This window comes from Vipera ursinii (genome assembly GCF_947247035.1).
Source record: "Vipera ursinii genome assembly, chromosome: Z".
NCBI lineage: Eukaryota > Metazoa > Chordata > Lepidosauria > Squamata > Viperidae > Vipera > Vipera ursinii.
In genome coordinates, this window is record NC_139517.1 from 119,536,541 (window position 1) to 119,560,064 (window position 23,524).

The 23,524-nt window shown below is 46.9% G+C and overlaps 1 protein-coding gene across 1 annotated transcript; it reads left to right on the top strand.

The window, feature by feature from the left end:
• Nucleotides 1-14,912: 14,912 nt before the first annotated feature.
• On the top strand, nt 14,913-23,217 carry MNX1 (motor neuron and pancreas homeobox 1; the record flags this gene model as incomplete). Its single annotated transcript, XM_083379048.1, has 3 exons — nt 14,913-15,501; nt 19,413-19,573; nt 22,810-23,217. The coding sequence occupies 3 exons, from the start codon at nt 14,913-14,915 to the stop codon at nt 23,215-23,217; spliced, it is 1,158 nt and encodes a 385-aa protein (XP_083235174.1).
• Nucleotides 23,218-23,524: the final 307 nt, after the last annotated feature.

Below are 23,524 nucleotides of genomic sequence, written 5' to 3' on the forward strand. Positions count from 1 at the left end.
TAACCCACGCATGAATCACCTTCTACCTGTTGAAGAACAAGAAAGGAACTTGCCTAGAAGAAATGTAAAATGAATTCTGGAGAATTAGTTTCGCAGGGTAAATACAGTTAGAGTTAATGCAGTAGTAATGTCTTCTAATCTTATCTACCTTACAAGTTTTCTCCCAACCTCTGCTGGACTGTACCATAAGTGCTCTGGCTACATCAATTACTTTTCCATTAGCATTTCTGATATCTCTTTTGATATTTAGTATTGTCTCAGTGCAGATGTAAGAAATGTCAATATTGCCTTTTCTTTCATTTTGCTAATCACATGATGTAATTTAGCAGGTTATGGCTCTTTAAAAGGAGACCGAGATATTTGTGCTGAGATAACACTTCCAGGAAGCTTTCTCTGAATGAACACCATGGCAAACTGTGCAAATATGCAAGGAGAACCAAGACCCGATTGTGACTTCTGCCACTCTGTTGTGCCAATAGAAGGCAATATTTGTAGCTCAGGGCTGAACTGGGGGGTCTTTCTTGCTCTCTTGGTTGTGTTTTCTTGCAGATATTTCATTACCCAACTAGCACAAATGATGTTACCTGGAAACATTTTCAAGAAACAATCAAGCTCGGAGACTACCAAGGATGCCATTCTGTTGTATATCTAAATGTTGCCCTGCATGGCCAAGCAACCTGCTATTAATTTTAAAGTTCTGAAAAATATGTATTTTCCTCTTTCTCTATAGACTCAAAAGAAGCTCTCATACTGGGTAAAGGAAGTCCCATTTACTCTGAATTAACTAAAATATCCAGGTGAATTGCATCTTGGGTACTAGGAGAACTTGCTGATATTCTGGTTCCAGCTTTAATTGTTATCTTTCAAAATTCATATAAATGGAGATGTGCATGATGATTGGAAGAAGTCAAATTTTATCCTGTATTCAGAAAGAGAGGATCTGGAGAATGTCGCTGCTAGGGAAAGTTTTAGAGCAAATCACAAAGAAGTTGATCATCACTCAACACAACAAAAGTCAGCAGCACTGTGGATTTGTCAAGAACCTGTCTTGTCGGACAAACTTTACTTCATTCTGCAGTGGGCACCTTCTAAAATTGCCTTTCACCAATGTGAAATCCCAGCCATCTATATTGTCAGAACAGCATCTCTGCTTAGAATTTAGAACTGGAATCAAGAACTAACCCTAACCAGATATTCCACATTTCTTTGGGATTCATCACATGAACAAAACAAACCAGGGCAGCTGTAACTCTCATTCCATTAATAAAATGCCATCTGAATAATGTGTTTGTAGGCATGCCATTTGATAAACATCTGGATTTATTATACTTGTTCAGATATTATATAAACATATCTGGATTTATTCTTATAAAACTCATTGTTTTATCATAGTTATATTATCCTGATACCTTTGGGAAAGATCTATGCAAAAGCTGATGCTAAATACATTAATCAAGAAAACAGCTCCATATTTAAACTACTGGAGATTTATAGACAAGTTTACTTACCCTCACTGATTCTTCTCAAGGTTGATTCTTCATCTTTCCCAAAGACTATCAAGATAATGTAATACATTCACTGCATATATTTTCAAAAGTTTATTGATGTACTTCCCATCCTATGATCTTGAGACTTATTGTGTGGTAGCTGTAATGGTATTAACTGGTCATCTGATGCTACAGCTATTAAATGTTTTCTACCTACTTGGTGTCAACCTTCAATAGAAGTCTAATATCTAAGCTGCAAAACTAAAAAAATAATTTTTTTCTTCTTTGGTTCTTGGTCACCTCTGAAGCAAGAAAAGATCATGTCATTGCTCAAACCATAGCCTTGCTCATTCATTCATTCATTCATTCATTCATTCATTCATTCATTCATTCATTCAATCAATCAATCAATCAATTTTTATCCTGCCTTTATTACTTTATGAGTAAGTCAAGGCAATGACCATTCCTCATACAACTTACTTCTCCTATTTTCCTTACAATAACCACCTTGTGAGGTGGGCGGTTTGGGCTGAGAGTTACTGGTCCAAAGTCACCCAGCTGGCTTTCATGCCTAAGGTGGGGATAAAACATACAATCTCCTGGTAATCTATTCAAAATCACCCAGCTGGGTTTCATATCTAAGGTGAGAGTATAAGTCACATTTTCTTGATGACTGGCTGATGATGACTGAGTAATGAATGTCACTCAGCCAGTTTTCATTCCTAATTTGGGACTAGAACTCACAGTCTCCTGGTTTCTAGATCAACACCAATTGCTATGGCATGGCCCATTCCTCTCCGTAAAAATGTATATCTAAGCTACAGGGAAACCTGAGTGCTTTTTAAATCAAGCAAAACATGTTGGGGATTGACAGGAGATATAGGCAACGCTGTCAAGATACACTATAAATATGGGTGGAAATTTAATTTCCAGTCAAATTTGATTTTATTTCTTCTACCTTTAACAGAACAATAGATATATTTCCCAATAAAGGTTTTATATGATTGCATCATAGTTAAGTATCATACACAATTATGGATATGAATGGACACAACACACACACACACACACACACACACGCAAACACAGCCATCTATAAAAATATATATAATATTACAGATGTGTGTGTTACCCCGATTCTTCTGCCATTGGGTCTATTTTTTCCCCCTCTCCATCAGCCACCATACAGATAGTCTGCTTCAGTCCTATATGTCAGATTTCTTATCCAATAAAGCTTATGTTAGATTGGAGATACTCCAAACTCGTATTATGGTTGTAAAGGAGCAATTAATTGTTCCATTTACTAGTGTTGTTGGTTGGTTGGTTGGTTAATTTACCACTTTTATTATTTTATAAATAACTCAAGGTACTGAACATATCTAATATCCTTTCTTCTTCCTGTGTCCCAACCGCCATCCTATGAAATGGGTTGGGCTGAGAAAGGGAATGGACCAAAGGCATCTATCTGCCTCAGGTGGGACTAGAAGTCACTGTCTCCTGGTGATTGGCCCAAAGTCTCCCAGCTGGGCAAGAAGGGAGGCTCAGCCAATCTCACTGTATTTATTTATTTATTTATTTTTGGGACTTATATGCCGCCCTATCTCCCGAGGGATTCAGGGCGGCTTACAACAATAAAAACAACAATACAAAAATTAAAAAAAAAACGAATTAAATAACAGCCCCAAAATAAATTAACTACAATTAAAAATTAAAACATATTTAAAAACCCATCATCAGTCCAGGTCAGCCTGATGGAAGAGAAAAGTTTTGAGGTCGCGGCGAAAGGACCGGAGGACCGGGGCCATCCGAAGCTCAAGGGGGAGTTGGTTCCACAGGGCTGCCGCTCCCACAGAGAAGGCCCTCCCCCTGGGGGTCGCCAGCCGACATTGTCTGGCTGACGGCACCCTGAGGAGGCCCTCTCTGTGTGAGCGCACTGGGCGATGGGAAGTCGTCCCCGGTAGCAGACGGTCTTGCAAATATCCCGGGCCTAAGCCATGTATACATGTTGCACTTTGATAATAAAGGTTCATTCATCCATGCCTCAGGCAGTACTAAAACTTACAGACTCCTGGTTTCTAACCTGGTGCCTTAACCACTAAACTAAACTAGCTCCAATTATATCAAATATATATGTAATAATTTTTATTTATTTTTATTTATTTTATTTTTTTATTTTAATCCCATTTATATCCCGCCCTTCTCCGAAGACTCAGGGCAGCTTACAATTTAAGCACAAACCAATGTGCTTAGCAATAGCCTTCATTCTACGTATATGCCTGTTTTATTAGGGCTTTCGCCCCCCCCCCCAAAGCGGCATTATTTACAAAGTCAGCTTATTGCCCCCAACAATCTGGGTCCTCATTTTACCTACCTCGGAAGGATGGAAGGCTGAGTCAACCTTGAGCCTGGTGGGACTTGAACCTGCACTAATGGCAGGCAGCTGGTGTTACTTAAGGAGGCATTAGCCCACTGCTCCACCAAGGCTCATACTTTTATTATAATTTATAATACAATTTATTTAATAATAATAATATACTTTATTCAAATTGAAATTATGTGTGAATTAAATCCTGTGCGTAGTTGTATCAGATTCTGTAATGTTCGAAATCTTCTCAAATCATGGCAACCTATAAAATCATGAATGTACTGAGAACTGTAATCCCCTTCCCAGCCACCTTAATAAGATAAATGATGGTTTACTAACTTTTCCAATCTTAAAGATTAGAATACATGTATGACTGACTGTCTTGGAAAGGCATACTTATCCAGTGTCAAATTTCCAAATCACAAAATTATCTTGACAGTCAGTGACTTTTAAATCTGCTTTTATCTTGCTAGTCTTCCAATTTTACTGGATTTTGCTGTGTTCAAAAAGGCACTTTATCAGTTGTGGAATATTTATTCAGTGGTGGATTTTTACATTGTTTTTTAAAGACAAATATATGGCAGGTGGCCAAGAGCAATTAGTCTGAATCACTGTTTATCTCATTCTTGATCAGAGGCAGCAACATTTAAATACCGTCCTTTTCCAGATTTTCTGTCCCTCTGAATGGCTGACTAAAGTATGTGGGCCTTTGGCCTCATCCAGCAGAGCAATTGCAATATTCTGATGTTCTTTCTGTTCCAAGGGATGACCAACAAGGGTAGATCTTAAAACACACAGCAAAAAATAGAAAAACACCAAAATAGAGGAAAAAAGGAAATGACAACACAAAGAATGTTGACTTAAAAAATATTAACCCTTTTCCTTGTATCAGGAATGACTTTTTTTTTTTACTAAAATGACACAACAAAAGCTGACCCAAAACTGGCAGGTTGACGGGTTCATTCTTTCACTCACCCTGCCATCATGTGTGTGTGTGTGTGTGTCTGTGTGTGTGTGTGTGTGTGTAATGCAAGCAATTTCACTGCTAGCTGGCTTTACTCAAGCAAGGTAAGCATTCTTGAACACTTTCAGGAGAGTGTTTTCTTCAAGGTCAGAGTCAAAATACGCTACACATCCTTTAGCATCTTCAGATAATTCTGCTTTCAATTTCATGATTCCCTAATCAGGGACAAGAACAGTTTTTCTATTATTTTTTTTCTAATTTCAAATTTTCTTGGCTTCTAGGTTCAGCTTTTCAAGATAACGATTGTCAGCCACTTTTTTTTAAAGGGAAATATTGCTACTTTAATAATAAATATTTCTTCCTTAGATTTAGATTTTTACCTTTTCTCTAGACAGGAATATCTGAAAAGCCAAGATGGTGGTGCAATGAAGTGTCACAATGTACTTTAAAAAGCAACAATAACAGATTAAGCGTTGATCAACAATCAACATCTTAATTTTTTTTTTTACCATGTCTCCAGGACACCCTACCTCGAGGAGATCAAAGGGAGGGAGAGGGAGGGAGGGACAGGGCTAGGGAAAGAGAGAAATTGGCCCCAAATCACTCACTGCAGCTGATGCAGTCAGGCAGCATATAAATTATTCACCTGATGGTCTCCAGTCTTAACCAGGACGTCACATAGGTAGATATTAAAAAAGATACTGAAATACTTTTACAGAAACACAAACGTTTGCAGCCAATACTCGTATATGTGGTGAACATCAAATGGCTTACACACTATTGCCAGTTTGACGGTGAGTCCTGCAACCACCCAACTCTTAGAGTAGAGGAGGAATTCTTCAAGAGTTGCCTTCACAAGTTTTATTTTTTCTCATTGATACATGAGAAAGAAATGCAGCTGAACATCTAAGAAGCAGGTGTTTGTTCTATAGTGTATGCTAACCCAATAAAAATCCTCCATAAATTTGCCTTTAGAGTCTTTTTCAGTGATAGTGTTTAAAATGGCATGTCCAGATTTCATTCTGTGTTTAAACCATTTTTCGTGAAGCAGAAATTCTCCTGTACTCAAATACTGGCTTTCCTCTATATGATGGGCAGCGAATGAAGAACAGTTTATTCCTTATGCGAATTGGTGCACCGAAAACGTTTCGTTATTTGGCATTTCTTCTGCTAAAAAGCGATTGCGCGACAGAGGTGTCCTCTTCCCAATATTTCGATGTCTCCAACCGAGCCTCTGAAACTTCTTCAGACGCGATTTAGGTAGCTGTGTCGAAAATCAAATCACGTGCTGACACATATATTTTAAGCCTGTAAATGCTTAAAATATGGCAGCGCAGATAGGACTAATTAATTGAAAATAAGAAACCCAAAGAATACAACCAAACGAGCAGAGAATCATTTTTTAAAAATGTAATAGAGGGACGTTTATAAAGATCTCAAACTAACAGGCAGAGGATAAGTTTCATCTACGTATTAAATCAGGGAGAGGTCCTTTGGCGGGAGAACTCTAACCCCTTTAAGATCTTCTATTTTGTCATCACGCTTATATCTTGAATTTATTTTTGAAGCCAGCAATCACTGTTCTGCAGAGAAGAGGAATCTCTTTCTAGGCCCGCGTTCAGGAGTTTTTCCCAAGCTCCACTCCCCGACTACGAAACCCGGAACTTCTCCCCGGCTGCGCCCCGAACTCCTGAGAGATGCACCCTTATTTGTCAATTGCAAAGTGAAGTTGACAGACAGCCGCAGATCCACCCCTGCCTACTTTTCTTTCGGGCTGCATGATTACATTTAGCGCCCCATGTCCTACGCCTAATTTATTGCAACAAAGAAAACACCAACGTCCTCTTAAATTGCCTTTTCATAATGAATAAATTTAAGCCGGCTAATTAATATCCAAAGTAACCCAATTTGTCAAATTGATTTGTATTTTACTTAATTGTGAAACTAATTACCACCCCGGAAAAATTAACAGCTTTCTGGAAATGACCAGGGCTGGGTTTTTTTATTTCCTTCCTGAGCTAAGAAAACTCTGAGTTTTTTTTCCCCTGCAGCTCTTGATGTGATGAATAAAAGTCATAAATCTGGATGATTCGTGCAGGAGAAGTCTAAATGGCTTCATATTTCATTTTAGGTTTAATAGAAATATCCATGCCCCGTTTTAATGAAATTAAAGGTGGGGGGGGTGGGAGGTCAGAAAATGAGAACAGCTATAGAGACTGTGTTTAAATAACAGGCAAACAAACAACACGAACAAGCCACGTTTGCTTCGTGGTTAGTTTTCTTCACAAGATCTACAATGTTTTATTGAGGGCCTGCAATATTCCTGAACGCCAACTGGTGGTTGCCATAACTACAAAGCACAGCGGCAGAATCCTGAAGCAAGCCAGACCGATCGGTTGCTGAAGCGCTCGTGCGGGAATCCAGGGCGCCAAGAAACCTCTGGGTGGGGAGGCGTTGTAGGAAAGAGCACAGTGCGGCCAGATGAGCGGGGGGGGGAGGGATCTAGTTCACACACTGAAATATAATGGGCGCTGTAAGAGGGGAATCTGCTTGTTGCAGGCATCGCTCCAGGCGATCCGGGGCTCCGCTGTATTCTGGGCTGGGCCTCCTACGGACTTCCCCCATCGGTCTTGGCATCTGGCCGTTTAATTTCCGGCGCTCTTGGGAATTAGCTAAGGGACACTAATTAATCCCTGTCTTCTTCTCTTCCATCTCGTCACCAGGAGAATATTTTTTTTTTTAGAATAAGAGAAGGAAAAAGACCCAGAAGGGATTGGAGGCGGTGAACTGGCTCCATTTAACGCCGCCAAAGAGATTTTCCCTCTGGAAAGCAAGACGGTTGATGTTTAATGTCCTCCACTTTTTGCGCGGTGTAGTTCTAGGTAGGTTTCCTCGCGAGGAGGTCTGGAGGCTGAGAGCGCCCCGTTGCAGACGGAGAGCTTGTTAAAGAAATCGCCTCGTCTCTTTCTCTCCCGAAAGGCTCACGAGGTTTAAAACGGGCATCTCTCTGCTCAGCTAGCTAAAGTGGCAGATAAATTTACAAGGAGACTGGAGACTATTGCTAAGGTGAGGAATAACAAGCAGAGGGTGGCAATTGAACCTTCATTACGCGATCCACGGCGCCTCCACGGCCCAATTAAACTACAGGGAGACTTTAAAGTTTGCAGCTCGATTCTAAAGACCCTGACGGTAACTTCCATCTGTGGAGCTCGGTCGCACAGTATGGACAGAGAGCACGAAGAGAGAAAAACTGAATTACTCATCTTTTTTATGTACTTTTCTATGGTATTAAATGGTCCAATACTAGAAAGCCCATTAATATTTATTTGTTACTTATATGTAAGAGTGTAGGCCTATACATATGTTGCATATAGTATGTTTAAATGTGTGTTATGTACGTGTACACTTTGAGAGCAAGCAACTAAATTTCCTTTTTAATGTGTGCCATGTGTCCAGAGTAAAAAAATGACAATAAAGTTTATCTATCTATCTATCTATCTATCTATCTATCTATCTGTCTGTCTGTCTGTCTGTCTGTCTGTCTGTCTATCTATCTATCATTATTCGTACTTGTCATGCCCCTGTTATAGAGCGCATCTTATTTCCACAGCTATCAAGACTCCAGTGCAACATAGACACGCGTACAAATGTTGACAATCATAAATGTATGATATTCAGAATATATGCCATGGTGAATGTATGTGGCTAGAGTCTGACAACTGAGGTTAAAACAATAAAGCTCTTAAATAACCTTTCTGGATCTGGCACCCTCCAGAAATTGTAGTGCAAGTCCGGCACAATATATTGGGGAGGAGAACGGAGGAAGGAATCATAGGAGACCTCCTGTTTTAAATGCAATTATTACCCGTTTTCCACTATCTCATGCTTATTTATTTGCATGATTTGCTGCGCGGGGGGGGGGCGTTTTGCAGAGGTAGGCATAATGTGATAACACGTTTGGTATTTTGTTTTATTTATTTTGTATCCCACCTTTATTGCTTTTACAAATAATTCAAGGCGGCGAACATATCCTGTGTACCAATGTAACACATCTTCTTCCTCCTATTTTCCCCACAGTAAGAATCCTGGGTGGTGAGTTGGGCTGAGAGAGAATGGCTGGCTCCATGTCACCCAGCGGGCTTTCATGGCGAAGGTGGGACTTGAACTCCCTGTTCTTAACTCGTAGATAATTCTGTAAAATCAACCTTGTTGGCCTGGAATGCATGTAGGTATCATCTGAACCAGCAAGCACATTTCTGATCCTCCTGTATAACTATCCTATGCGAAGCACCCCGAAGTTCAACGTCAATCAGAAGAATTTGTCTCCCGAGAAGCCAAGTGTCAACAGTTCCGCCTTTTGCAGGATAAACTTTGTTACCTGAAGTTCTTTAGCTGCTGCAGGAAGGCTGAACAACGAACGCCTCTCAGTCTCCTGAGGAATCAACGAAAAGTTTAAAATAAGGTACCTGCTGAATCTCCGCTTCTCCATTTGTATTATTTGTATCTATGGGTAAACAACAACAGTTACAAAACTCACCCCATCTAACATGCGGATTAACGTCCCTTCCTGGGTGGAGGGAAAGCACGGATTAAGAACACCTCGCGAAACATTGAACTAAATGTTGCCGGGACAAGAAGGAATAGTTTAATCCAAAATTCAGGGGTTACAGATGACAGCTCCAGACTTCAATAGCAACGCTGCCGAACGGACCCAGGGATTTCCCTCACTACGTTCACGGAGAGATTCCGCTAGTAAAAGCGGCCGAAGAGAGTAAATAAGGTGCTGTTAAAAAGGACAACTAAAATATCGATAAGGTTTAGGAGCCTCAAATTCTACGGAACTTTTTTTCTTTTCTTTTCAACTTTCGATGCCAGCAAAATTAGAGCTGCTGCAACGCGTTTTGTGGTTTTCGATTTAACACCTTTCCCCTCCCTCCCCCCCCTCCCGATCGGCCGCGTCTCCAACCTTCGGAGCCGGGGAGGAAAAGGGGTTGTAACAAGCCGCTTCCCACGGCCCCCACCCATACAGCGAACTACGCGCTGGGCAGATCCCGGCCGTTGGGATAAGAGAAACTCCAGGCGGTTGAGGCGAGCGGAAGACAGTTGCCCCGTGGTGCCCAGCGGGCCGGCTGCGGAAAAGACCCACCGCGGAGTTGGCAACAGGACTAAGTGAGCTTTGAGGAGACCGAGCAAGAGAGTCCAGCGAGTAAGGCAACCCACTGCGTGGCCTATCTCCGCTAAACACCGGAGCCAAGACTCCGCTTTAGCGGGTGGTGGGAACGGCGAAAGACGCAAAAGCGGGCAAGCTCTGTCAGCGCCTGACTTATTTTCTCCAGAAAGAAGCGAAGCACCCAGTTCTGTAAAGCTGCCCACCGGCCTGCCCGTCCCACTGCCCTCCCTCCTTGTTTCGCCTGCCTGGAACGATCCACACGCCTCCGTTGTCATCCCGGCCCCGGAAACGGCTCTGCCGACGACGATTCAGCCACCCTCCCGGCGGCTCCCTTGCCTGGCGCCCCGGGGTAAAATGGCTGCGCCTCTGCCAGAAAAATGGGGAAGCGAATCGGGAGGCCTTCCGCGGATTGCCGTACTACGACTCCCAGCATCCCTCGGAGGGACCGTGCCGAGCTCTGGGAGTTGTTGATCGACCACATCTGGAACACTGGAGGGCCCTCCCCTCCCCGCGCCCGTTGAAAGAAGACCGGCTGATGCGGAAAGAGGCGCAGATTTGCATTTGAAAATGCGCGCTTCCCATCCAGGGGCAGCTACTCAAATTTGCACCCCTGCCTGTTCTTAGTCTATTGGCCACTTCGATGGGCCACTGAGGACATTCTTGCTCACCCTCCTTGCACTAGGGTTCCTATATCTGTGCTGCAAAACCTCAGATGACAGCTAGAGGGCAGCAAGGCTAGAGGACGCTTTAGCTCTTTGCTGCCTCCTTGTGCCCCAGCTGATCTCTGCTCCTCACATCTGGTGGCTCGATAGGATGGAGCTGGACTCCACTGAATGCTCATACGAACCCCCTGAGGTGGTTATTCTTAACCCTGGGTCACAAAGTGGGCCAGTCCCACATGGTTCCTTGGATTTTGAGTTATTTATTATACTACGTTTATTTAATGGCAATGTTACATGTTTTCAGATCTGAAATATGAATCAATGTGCATTGAAGCATTTACAGTATTGTTCATGCTCATTATATGATTCCAGCCAATAAAAAGAGGATATATATGTATCATGCCACTATTTTCTATGGTTCTTAGTAATTTCAATTTTTTTTCCTAAGCAGTACTCTGTTGTGCTAACAGTAGTAATTAATTACTGGATTCCTGGGAATCAGTCAACTGGCAATCCATCCATATGGAGGTTTAAAGATGAATACAATGAGACTCAGAAAGGAATTGCTGTTCCTCCACGTGGCATTAAAATATAGGATAAAATCAGGCTTGACCTGTGTTGACTTTATGAATACATCCACATGTAGCCTTCTCAGCTTCCCAACATTTTGGGATCACCTAGCTTGCTGGGGGTCTCCCATTCAAATATGACCCAGGCCTATTTGCTGGACCAGTTTTCCTCAACCTTGTCCAGTTGGAGATGTGTGGACTTCAACTCCCAGAATTCTCCAGTGGCATGTTCCAGCCATTGAAGCACTTGAGCATGGTGGGATAGCCCTTGACCCTCTTCAGAAGAGGAACTGTCAGGCCACCAAGACTTTCTCTCCCATGAAAGGACCAGTCCGTAAGATACAACCCCAAGAATCCAAATTATTTTCAACTATCTGCCATGTATGGACATTGCAGAGAGAACTTCCTTGCTTGGAACCTAAAATGTCAATCGCTGGAAAAGAATTGTTTCCAGATAGCACCATCAACAACGGAAAGAGGTTGCATTGTCTTCACTGCATACAGTTTCAGTTTTGAGTTAATATGCCTCAGTATGTTCACCTCCTTTCCTCCCAGTTTCCTCCGTAATTTTTACAATCCTTCTTTTTCCATCTAGGTTTAGGACCTCAGCTGTGCAATTCACACTGGATTTCCCCTCGTCCTATCACCCTAGAAACAGTAGCACTGTAAGATAGGTTGGGTTAACCTAGGAGAGTGTTTCCCAATCTTAGCAACTTTAAGAATGTGAACTTCAGCTCCCAGAATTCCCCAGCCAACACTCCTTAAAGATGCTAAGGTTGAGAAACACTCACCAAGACGCTTCTCCCAGACTGGGTTTCTAAAGCCCAGCCTAACACCTCTTTACCATTTTCTCAAGTGATGAAACAAGGACAACTGATTTTAATTAGGTTGTCAAGTTTCCTGTTGGGCGGTATCATTGGCAGTTCTCCCCCTTTACTGTTGGTTGGACTATTCTTCCCACAATCCACAACCAGGAACTCATTGAAATGTCATGCTGTCAAGGATCAAGGGATACATAAGTTGGAGGTGTGGCCTGCCAGTTAGGGGGAAAAATGAATTGAAAGAATTAATCCGCTCACCATTATCGTAGGTTTGGTGACCTCCATGCGTGGTTTACGCAATCCCTGGGCAAAGGATCAAGGCCTGTGGGAGTGTATATCCCGTGCAACTGAGGGGCACCAAGTTCGTGGAAGACAAGGCATATGGAGTTTAATAAGGCTCTTTCAAATGCACAGAACATAATGGCGGGGATTCGTGGCAAAGCTGATCTCTAAAAAAATTACAGAGTGATTTGATCATGTGCCGCCAAATTGTTGTTCTCTCTTAGCGACCACACTGAGAGATTTTCTCCGCGATGATCTGCCCTTTATCTGCTCCTCCGCTTTCAGGCGGGTGTGGGGTCTTAGCGGAAAAGGGGAAAGGTCTTCCAGGGCGGTCTCGAAGTGGCCGACTCTGAGCCGCTAAAGCTCAGATCTTCCCACTGAGTCGTCCGAATCGGAACCTAGAAAGCGGGGTCCGCAGTGATCTTCGGGTCACAGACTGCAACTAAGGAAGTATAGCAACCGCGGCTGCATAAACTTCTATGGCCGCTGAACACGGCCTGGTCCCTGCCATTCATTGCTTCGTTTTCTGGACTGTGTCTGCGAGTCACACACAGTGTCCGCATAGTACTCATACATCCTCTTTGCACTGTCTGGAATCCTACAACGGGCGCAAACGTTGCATATTGTCACACGGCTCAATTGCTCTTGATTTCCCGAGGATTCGGATGAGGGAGGTGAGTCACTCAGAGGTCAGCCCGCTTGACTCTCACGGATCGTGTGGGAAGGACCTCAGCCCAAAATGACCTTGCCAATCCCCCTCCCTTCGTCCTTCCGCCTTAGGGCTGCTTTTTTCGAGAGATCACCATCCGCCCAGCTTTTTTTGACCCCCCAGCTGTTGTGGTCCTTGAAACACACACACACACACACACACACACACACGCACGCAACCGCGGGCCTTTCCAAAGCAAAAGCCGCTTCCGTGATCGTACTACCGGGCCAGTCGGAGCGAGAAGCGGCGCCTCAAAGGCCGAGGAAGACAGCCAACTCGCTGCAGCTTCTCGCGGAGAAATAACTTTTGCAGGCGAGTTCTGCTTTCCTCGGGAACGTCGCCCGGCCCAATGATCGATCGATCGATCGATCGGCGCCTTTAGCTTCCAAACTTTGGAAGGCAAAAGGGGCATTTTTTCTGGCAGCAAACTGAACTGGTCAGGCCCGAAGTGCCTCAGGCTGGGCGGCAGTTTCAAAGGAGAAGGACGAGAAACTCCGGAAAAGTTGCAGCTTTGGGGAGGTGAGCGGAGCCTCGTTGGAATCGGTGGCTCTTTCTCCCGAGTCAGCGTGGCCAGATTGCCTCGGATAAGAAGCAGAGCGAGCCAAACACTTCTCCCCCGAGTCCGGCCCTTGGTGGGTCCCGGCGCTCCTTTTTCCTTCGCGCCCCTTCCCCTCTTCTCCTTGGAAGCTTGCCTCGGGAATTGCTGCCCTTCTAGATGAACCTCGCCCGCCCGCCCTCAAAATGCAGCGCGCGGGTGGGGTTTGCCGAAGCCCCGGCCACTTGCCAGAAAGCACGACCACCTGCGTTAGCCCAAAGGACCCCTGCCCCGCTCAGTGGATAGAGCTCCTCTAAGGGGGGGGGGAGAGCAAAAGCAGAGGCGAGTCAAACACCTCGCCCAGCATTTATATGTTCATAATAAAACTCTCCCATTCTTCTTGCTACTGCCCCCCCCCGCGCGCGCGCACCTGGAGGAAACAAGGAGTAGAGGTGCGTTTGTAAAATGACCCACGCAAACCTTTCCCCGATCCTTGCACACTTCCCTTTGTTGAATCCTAAAGCACGCCCGGGATGGTAGGATCAGCTATGATCTACCCTTCCTCCATTTGGTGCAAACAAGGTTCTGGAACTTGAAGGGAGCAATTTTGAACTGAGCCTCCGGGCAGCCTCTAGAAAACCACCCTTTGTGTATTCACATCAGATTCTTATCTATTAATGTCCATTTTAATGATCCGAGATGTTGTCACCATTGCAAAAATGTAGGAAAGGCTGAGCAATTTGTCCCTGATCCCTCTTGACAGTTTAGTCTTTTATTATCGTGGGATAGATAAGAGTTGAACTGAACTTTCTCTTTTTCACAAGTAGTTGGGCGCTTGCTAAATATAGAAGCCTTTATTTAAGTCTTCTCTCACAAACCTGCCGTCCAACAAAATCTCCAATCCTTTCGCGTTTTCACCCCAAAGTAACTAGCCCTCAAGCTTTGGGAATGGAGCAGGAAGCCTTTCCTCTTGGGCGGGGCCAGACGGTGCCAGCGCTGACAGGTGTGAGCCGCGACCAATGAGCTGCTCCAGAGCCCAGCTACGGCCACCAATCGGGTCCGTCCTCCCGGCAGGCCAATGGGATCCTCGCCTGAATCTTGAAGGCCGCTGAATGCGCAGCTGAGGTGTCTCAGTGGCTCGTGGGGCGATCGAGAGCTGCTGTCGCGTATCCCGGCCAGCCCAAGATTTCTTCTGGGAAGCGCGGAACTGGCGCGCTCTTTGTATGAGGAGCGCCAGGGCTGCGGGAGCGGCCGTCGGATCTTCACCCTCTGGGCTGTCGAGACGCGAGTAGCGATGATCACCAGCACCTTCTGAGCCGGGGAAGCGCCCGGCGTGAGTCTGGGGCCGATGGAGAAGTCCAAGAATTTCCGCATCGACGCGCTGCTGGCGGTGGATTCTCCGAAGCCGGCGGCAGCCTCGACGGCTCAGACGTCTCCGTTGGCCTTGGTCACCTCTCTGTCCGGAGGGCCCGGCAACTCCAGCAGCAGCTCCAGCTCCAGCTCCAGCCCGCCCTCCTCGGCCGAGGGTCACACGAGCGCATCATCCGAGTGCCTGAGAACCGAGAGCCCATCGCCGCCCCGCATCCTTGGCGCGCACTGCGGCTTGGTGCCCAAGCCGGGCTTTCTGACGGGTGGCGGCGCCGCTGGTGGTCCCCATCAGCACCCGCACGCCCACCCCCACGCCGCGCTGGGGCTTCAAGGCAGCGCGGCGCTGCACCCCCAGACGGCCCTTTACGGGCACCCCATGTACGGGTACCCGGCGGCGGCGGCCGCCCTGGCCTCGCAGCACACTGCCCTCTCCTATTCCTACTCCCAGGTGCAGCCTTCGCACCCGGCTGCCGACCCCCTCAAGCTCGGCGCCGGCACCTTCCAGTTGGACCAGTGGCTGCGGGCCTCCACCGCCGGGATGATCTTGCCCAAAATGCCCGACTTTAACTGTGAGTATGGCGTGAGGACTCTGGCGAACGCCAGCGCTGGCCAGCGCTGAGTGGCTCGGCGGGCTTCCCCGGGCGGCTGGGGGAGTGAGACTGCTGGGAATTGTAGTCTTCCCAACGGATTTGGGGACCCAAGCCGGGAAAGGCTGCAGAATGGAGCCTCCTGGCCTGGGCTATACCTGGCTTCTGCATAAGGGTGGGGGCTTTCCCAGAATCTGGAGGGGGGAAAAAGAGCCCAAGCTCGCGCTTCATGCCAAGGCAGTCCTTGGGCGCGCTAGCCCTCGCTTGGGAATGCTGGATGCCGCGCGCGCGTTGGGTGCGCGCGCGGGAGGGACATTTTTGCCGGCGCGCGTCCATCAGTTCCTCCACTGAGCAGCCCAGAGCTGCGACCTAGAGCACCTGGTGCTTTCCTCCCTGTGTCGCCCCTCTCTCCTGCCTCTCCCACGGCCGCCAGAGCTCTCTACCGGTTCGTTCGCAGGGCGAGATGGAGGTGTGCGAATCACCCCTCACTCGCCCCCCCCCCGCCGAGCTACCTTCAATTGTTTGCCTTCCACGTGGGCTCGGCTGCCCCTTTCGTCGGCGTGAAGGGAGATGTAGTCCCCAGCCTGGGAGGGGCACGGATTGGGGCGGCCGGGAATGATGGGGGTTGTGATGGCCTTAAGTGCCGGTCACGGTTGGGCGCTCAGCTCGGTGAGGCTCCTGACCGAGGCGGAAAGGCAGATTTGCCCCCTAATGGGCAAAGAGACGGCTTCTTCCTCCTGAGGCTTCTTCCTCCTGAGACGGAGGGAATTTTGTTTGCTTCTCCCACCCCCGCAGGAAGCAAAGGAGGGGGAGAGGGGATTTAGTTGGCATCGGGGTTTTAATCTCTTGACTAGGCACCTCCGAGAGGATTGTTACCCATACGACCTTTGCAGCCACTACACTGGTGTTCAACCGATTTCACTTCGGTGTGCAGTCCGTGGAACCGGAGATACATCGGAGAGCTGCACTTGGGCTGGATTCGGAAAGGCGGATTTCTGTAGTAAACGTTGGCAGCCGAGGTTTAAATCAGTCATTTACAGATTTTTTCCCCCCTAAAAAAAACAACCCAAGATAACACGTATTAATTTCACAATTATTTTTTTTCTCTGGACTGGATTGTATATACAGCTAGGTCGGAGCGAGGCCTTATTTGCTTTTCTTGATATCTCTGTAAAGTAATAGTAAATATAGTTTTCTCAAGGAGCTTCCTTATTGACATATTTTAATTGTGCTGAAAAATTCCCAGCAGGTAAGGATGATTTCCCCCAGATTTATTTTATAAATGGGACCTTTTGGGAGATGAGGGGCGTGGGGGGGGGGGAAAGAATGACAGGAGATGGCAAATTTCCTACCCACCTGACTCAGAGCTCCGTGGAAATCTTGGAAGCATTCAAGATAATGTTTAAAATATCATAAGTGTAGAAATGCTTCTTCTAAGTATAAATCTAGATTTGCAAGTCTTTTTTTTAAGCCGGCTAGCAGGAGGCAGGGATGTTAATAAAGGACCAGTTCTTTTCAGCCCGAATTCAACGATTGCTGAAATCTTATTTTGAACCAAATCGGCGATCCCACTTAGATAAACAGTGTTTTAAAAATGCTCCCCTCCCTCCGTTCTTGTTTTAAGGTAGGATGTGCAGAGTAATAAAAACGGGCTTACGTTCCATAAAGGGTGACAGACTCTCCCAAACAACCAGAATTAAATTTCGGAAAGCATTTGAATGAAACTTAGACTGGTTGGTATAAATGTAATCTAAGATTCAAACCTCAGTTCTTCCCATGGGCGAAACCTCCATTTTCAAGAATTAATATATTAGCTTTGTCGATCCCTCGTCACAATTATGCCAATGAATCTCCGGAGGGGTTGTGGCAACTAAGTGGCATTTTCATTTCAAACCGCCCTTCGGGGCCTTATAATGAAGGACCCCCAAGGCGGCGAGGGTCGCTTGAGCGCCGCGGAATTCTCTGCTCCTTTCCCTGGAAAAAAAAGCAGCGAGCGGAAACGGCCCCACCGCGCCTTGCTAGCTGAGCCTTTCCTTGGCAGGCTTGGCTCTGGTCTTTTTCCCCAAGGGGTCTTCGCCCCCCCCCATGAATTAATTGAAAACTAGCTCCGATTTTCCCCGCCAGCTCTCCAGCTCCCTTCGCCTCGGACGGCAGGGATGCTCGCCTTGGAACACACCTTTCAGGCCAGGCTCTGAGAAGAGAGCCACATGTCCTGCCCGTGAGGAAGACAAGAAAGGACGAAGCTCGGGAGAGGCGGGTGCGCCTCCTGCAGCCTTCACTCGCTCTCCAAAGAGAGGACCGGGGCGGTGGCGAGGTCGGAAGGGGGCTGCGGGCGGGGCAGTGGCCGAGAGGGCGCTGCAAGCGGAGAGAACTGCCTAAAGAGGCGGGTCTGGGAAATTCGCAGCTTTGATTCCCCCCCCTCACTTTGCGTGGGGGGGCACTTACATTTTGTTGACTGTTTCCCTTGCTATGGGGATGGGGGGCACTTAGCCTTTATTTATTTGTTTTTAATTTTTTTTGTCAGAAGGGAAGGGAGCCCGGAAAGCTGGCGGGGAATTTGGAATTGCTTTTGAATTACACCATGATTCTGGGCGACCAATTAGATTTAATGATTTTGGGCGCACTGGCAATGCAGGGCTCGAGATTTCTTTCCTACAGCTTCCAACTTGGATCCGCATCTCCGAAACCCCAATTAGAAAAAAAAAAGAGTCCAATTTCCTTCTTTCGAATCTAGGCATGCAGGAAGCCGTTGGAATTTTTGATCCACCTAAAGAGGGTCTCCATCCTAAGTCCTATTAGGGATCCGTAGGGTTTGCTGTAATCTTCTCTCTTGGGAGACCACGACATCAAGTCTGCAGGGGCCCAGGCACCGCCTAAATGGCGGCGAAGAGACACGAAAGCCCCCCCCCTTTTCTTTCCTTCTAGCGGGGAATCCCGATTTTCTCCAGCTGCCCTTCTAACCCAGCCCAGCTTCGCCTCCTCGGCTGGAGAACAAGGCAGTCCCGTGCTCCTTCCGCGGGAGTCCGTTCCCCAGGGAGCGTGTGGGGCTGTGGCTTTGCTAGCGCGGCCTCACTGGACGGTCCCAGACCCTGGCGCTCCTTGGCGAAGGGTTGATTTGGAGACAAACGGAGATCTCCATTCATACGTGTGGTGGTGGAAAGTGTCCTTCTCCAAGTAGGAAAAAAGTTTACCGGATTGAGTTAAGCCTCTTTCCCATTTCCAGTTTTTTTTTAAACGGGACACGAATTTGACGCCAGTGGGTGGATGGCGGAACTCGTATGAGCCGGGGTAACGGAGAGGAGGAAGTCGTTAAGGATACACAGCATCGGGATAGGCAGCCGGCAGGCAAGACAGGCCACCGTGTGAGCCCGACGCCTCGCTAGCTTCCACAGCTCTCCTTGCCTTGGTTTACCAGCAGCGCCTTCAGTGCTCCGAGCTTGGCGAAGCAACAAAGGCGAAGCCGCTGCCCCGAGGACGATACAATCAAAATACGACAAAGGGACGGTCAGGGCGAAGAAAATACGTCCTCTCTTAACTTCGTTTAGGACTAGGGCAGGCGTAGGCAACCTCGGCTCTTTTATGACTCGTGGACTTCAACTCCCAGAATTCCTGAGTCAGCATAGTTGACTCAGGAATTCTGGGAGTTGAAGTCCACGAGTCATAAAAGAGCCGAGGTTGCCTACCCCTGGACTAGGGCAACCTTAAAGAACCTCGAATTGCACAGAATAGGTTTTCTCCCAGCTGGTATGGTATTTTCCATCCAACTCAACTGCTCCGTTATTTCGCTGCCGCCGCCGCCGCAGAAGTGGGGATGCAGCGCCCTCTAACGGCGCAGCGCTTCACCGCCTGCCGTGACTCACGCCCCCTTTGTCGTTTCTGACCCTCTCCCGCAGCTCAAGCTCAGTCCAACCTGCTGGGCAAATGCCGGCGGCCCCGCACCGCGTTCACCAGCCAGCAGCTGCTGGAGTTGGAGCACCAGTTCAAGCTCAACAAGTACCTGTCCCGGCCGAAGCGCTTCGAGGTGGCTACGTCGCTCATGCTCACCGAGACGCAGGTGGGTGTGGGTGCCTCCGAGGTGGGGGTTGAGGGGTTGGGAAGGGGCTTTGTCCCTCAGGTAGCTCAGCAGCCTTGGCGTGATGGGAGCGCTCCTTCCCAGCCAGAAGTTTGAAACTATCCTCAGGGCTTTGTGAGAGGTGGTGGTCCACCTGAGTAACTCCCCCCCCCAAAAAAAACCCTGGTTCAGCGTATGAAATGAGAAGGGCGACCGTGCTTTTCATTCATAACAATCAAACCATTTCATTAAAATAAAACCCTAAAAGACATCGGAGTTCTTTCAGAGATTCCTGGTTGCTGGGCCATTGGTTTCAACAGTCAAAATTTTAAAAAAAAAAGCAGTGGAGAAAACCAAAATATTAATATTGAAATTGGGCGAAGCTACGGTGTGAGGAGGGTGCTTAAATAGAAACAATGGCCTGAGATCACAGAGACTTTGGTTTACACAAGTTTTGCGTGCTTAGCAAAAAGAGCACAGGATGAATCAGAAAAGTGACATAAAATTGATTAACTGAAAACTTCTTTACTTTGCCTTATTCAAAGCAGCTTTCAAAATACTGTGGGCTTTGATGGCTAACTTCAGACTAGAGGGTACCAACGGGGAAGGCAGCTTTAAGCAACAACTCTCATCCCACTCAGCATAAGCAGATACAGGCTACAGCATAAAAATCCCACCAGGAGGCATGTTTGTGAGACGGTTTGTGGAAGGAGCCAAGAATATGAATGCAAACCTTTCCTTCCAAGTTCATCAGGCCAATCTACCATGTTTCCCCAAATTTAAGACCCGGTCTTATATATTTTTTTCCTCCAAAAGAGGCACTAGGTCTTAATTTCGGAGAATGTCTTACCTTAGGACCACCACAGCCAGGCCTCCCCACACCCCGACACCTGTCGTGCCACTGCTTGACGTCTTCTGCGGCCGCTTGCCGCCACTTGCAGCCAGATGCCATGTGGTGCATTGCGCCGTTTATACTCCTTCCAGCAGGACACTGCGTGGCTCTTTGGGCTGTTTCCACAGCGGAAATGGCCCAAAGTGCCATGTGGCCTCCTGCCACAAGCAACAGAAGCGGCCTGAAGCACCATATGGTGTCCTGCCGGGAGGAGCGGCAACGGCACAGTGCGCCACATTGTGTCTGGCCACAAGTGGTAGCAAGTAGCCACAGAAGTCAAGTAGTGGTGCAAGAGGTATCAGGGTGTGGGATGCCTGGCTGTGGTGGTCCTACCGGTAAGGTAAGTGGGTGAGGTGCACATGGGGCAGCTTCACCCCCCTACCCCCACCCTAGCTTAATTTTTAGGGGTGTGCATCACCCCAAAACTAGGGCTTATTTTTGGAGTAGGGCTTATATTAGACCCACCCCCCAAAATCAAGGTAGGGCTTACTATCAGGCTGGGTCTAATGTTTGGGGAAACACAGTACTTTGTTCCACACCAAGGGTCTTCAGACTTGACCCTTTTATGACTTGTGGACTTCAACTCCCAGAATTCCTCAGCCAGGGTGCCTGGCTGAGGAATTCTGGGAGTTGAAGTCCACAAGTCATAAAAGGGCCAAGTTTGAAGACTCCTGTTCCACACCATAGCTTAAGCTTTGCTCACTGCATTGCTTTGGCCATTTATTTTTAAAGAACATAAGACTTTTTCACTTGCCTAGTTCCATTGTTTCCTTCTCCTTTGCAAACTTCCAGAAGCTGAAATCTCATTTCTGGTTCTGGGATCTTCAGATGGTATGTAAACATTACTGCCAATCTCTGATGAATCAAATGTGCCTGAATTTAGCTTTCTTGCTGGGCAATCTTTCCACGGCTGATTTCTTTAAATATTCACACCCATTTTCCCCTCTTTCTGGCTCCCACCATAAAACAAAGGTAAGCAAAGAGAACACGACTAAGGGGAAACAAAATGGAGAGGAAGGAAAATAGATAGGACCCCCCCCCCAATCTGGTCCAAATGCTGTGTGCATTTTTTTAAAAAAAGGAAAGGGGAGTACAGGGGTACATTTCAGTTCTGGAGGAAAGCAGAATCTAAACAGAAGGAAGAAAAGGCAAAGTATTTGACTTAAGCTCTGGAGAATAAGTTGCTTAAATTTAAAACGTCAGATAGAGAACACACACACACACACACACACACACACACACACACACACACAGAGGAGAAACTTCATATCTGCCTTAAAGGGGAGGTCTGATTGTCCTGCCATGTGAGTTACAAACTTTAGAGCAGAAAACCCTATATCTCAGAATACCGCTGGCCACCACAGCATCACAACTTGCAGTGACTTTAGCAATTGGTTTTAGCATTGACAAAACTGGGCTGACAAATTTCAGTAAACCATCCTACAACCTAGCAGAACGTGGGAACTGAGGCATTGTCTTTTCTAAATCATGTTTGCAGCTAGTTCAACAGGAGAAAAAAAACCTCAGGGCTGAATTGTGGAATCTTTGCTGCTTTTTGAGCTTGGTTGTTTGGACAAATTTCATTATCCATCTTGGCAATATCATTGTCAACCAACCAGCTCAAAGAGCACCAAGGACTCCACAGTTATTAGTTAGTGTAAATCAAGTAGTAACACCTTGTTCAAGAAACCCAAGTGAAAACAACCATGGTTTAGGGTAGGGGTAGGCAACCTTAGCTCTTTTATGACTTCAACTCCCAGCATTCCTGAGCCAGCATGGCTCAGCTTGGAAACCTCTCCCTTTCCCCTTAGCACGGCTGGCTCAGGAATTCTGGGAGTTGAAGTCCACGAGTCATAAAAGAGCCAAGGTTGCCTACCCCTGGTTTAGGGAAAGGCATGAGCCCGGAGATAATCCCATTCAAAGCTTGGCATTCAGTTAGCCTTGGTTTGATTCATTTCATTTTGAAATGCTTTCCCTGATTAAATTCTGATTGCAAATCTAGAGCTGGATCATCCAGCACACAGAATAGCTGCACCAAAGTCGAACTGATGAGACATGTGTGGTAATGTCATAAGGTAAATGCTGCTTTGATGTATGCTCACTTTGAATGCAAGTATTGTACCCAAACCAGAGTAGTCCCATAGTGAGGGAGGAGACAAATACATTTAACCAATAAATCATGAAATAAAATATCATCCCATTCCTGGTGGACTCATGTGATGCCAGCCTATACCAAACCACCAGGTTATTAGATCCCAGCCACTATGGTTTACTCACTCAACCACGGTGGAAGAAACCGTGTCTTGAATAGGGTACGAGCCCAGTCTGCTTCCCCTCCTTTCTGTAGGTGAAGATCTGGTTTCAGAACCGACGCATGAAATGGAAACGGAACAAGAAGGCCAAAGAACAGGCAGTCCAAGAAGCTGAGAAACAGAAGGGTGGAAATGCTGAGCAGGACAAGGGGGCAGAGGAGGGAGAGCTGCTGTCAGGGGGGGCTGAAAAGAGCAATGTGAGTCGCCATCTGCGGGGACTCAGAGACAATGAGCCAGAAGAAGAAGAAGAGGAGGAAGAGGAGGAGGAGGAAGAGGAGGAGGAGGAGGAGGAGGAGGAGGAGGAGGAAGAAGAAGAGCAACATTCTGGACATTGCTGTCCCTACACTTCTCCTGACTGTTCTGATAAGGATGATGGTGGGAGGCAGCCCCAAAGCAGACATGGGGGGAGCAACCCACAGCTGCCCCAGGTTCAAATTCCTTAAACATCAGGGCTTGCCGTCCTGGCTGCCCCCTCCCTGCCTTGAATTCCAGGAAGAGCCAGTCCCTTTGAGGCTCTGGTCCTTGCTGCCAAACAACCTTTTAGTGATGCCCCTCTAGGGATTTCAGCTTCCCAAATTCCTAGCCATGCTGGCTGGAAACGATAGGGTTGTAGTCCAGTGCATTTGGAGAGCACCAGCCCAGGGAAGGCACCTCCAAACTTAGCAGTAGTCCAGATGTTTTTCAGTTGTGCACTGATTCCCAAGTAGCTATGCCCTAACCTTTTCAAAATTCTGGCCCACAATCTATCCC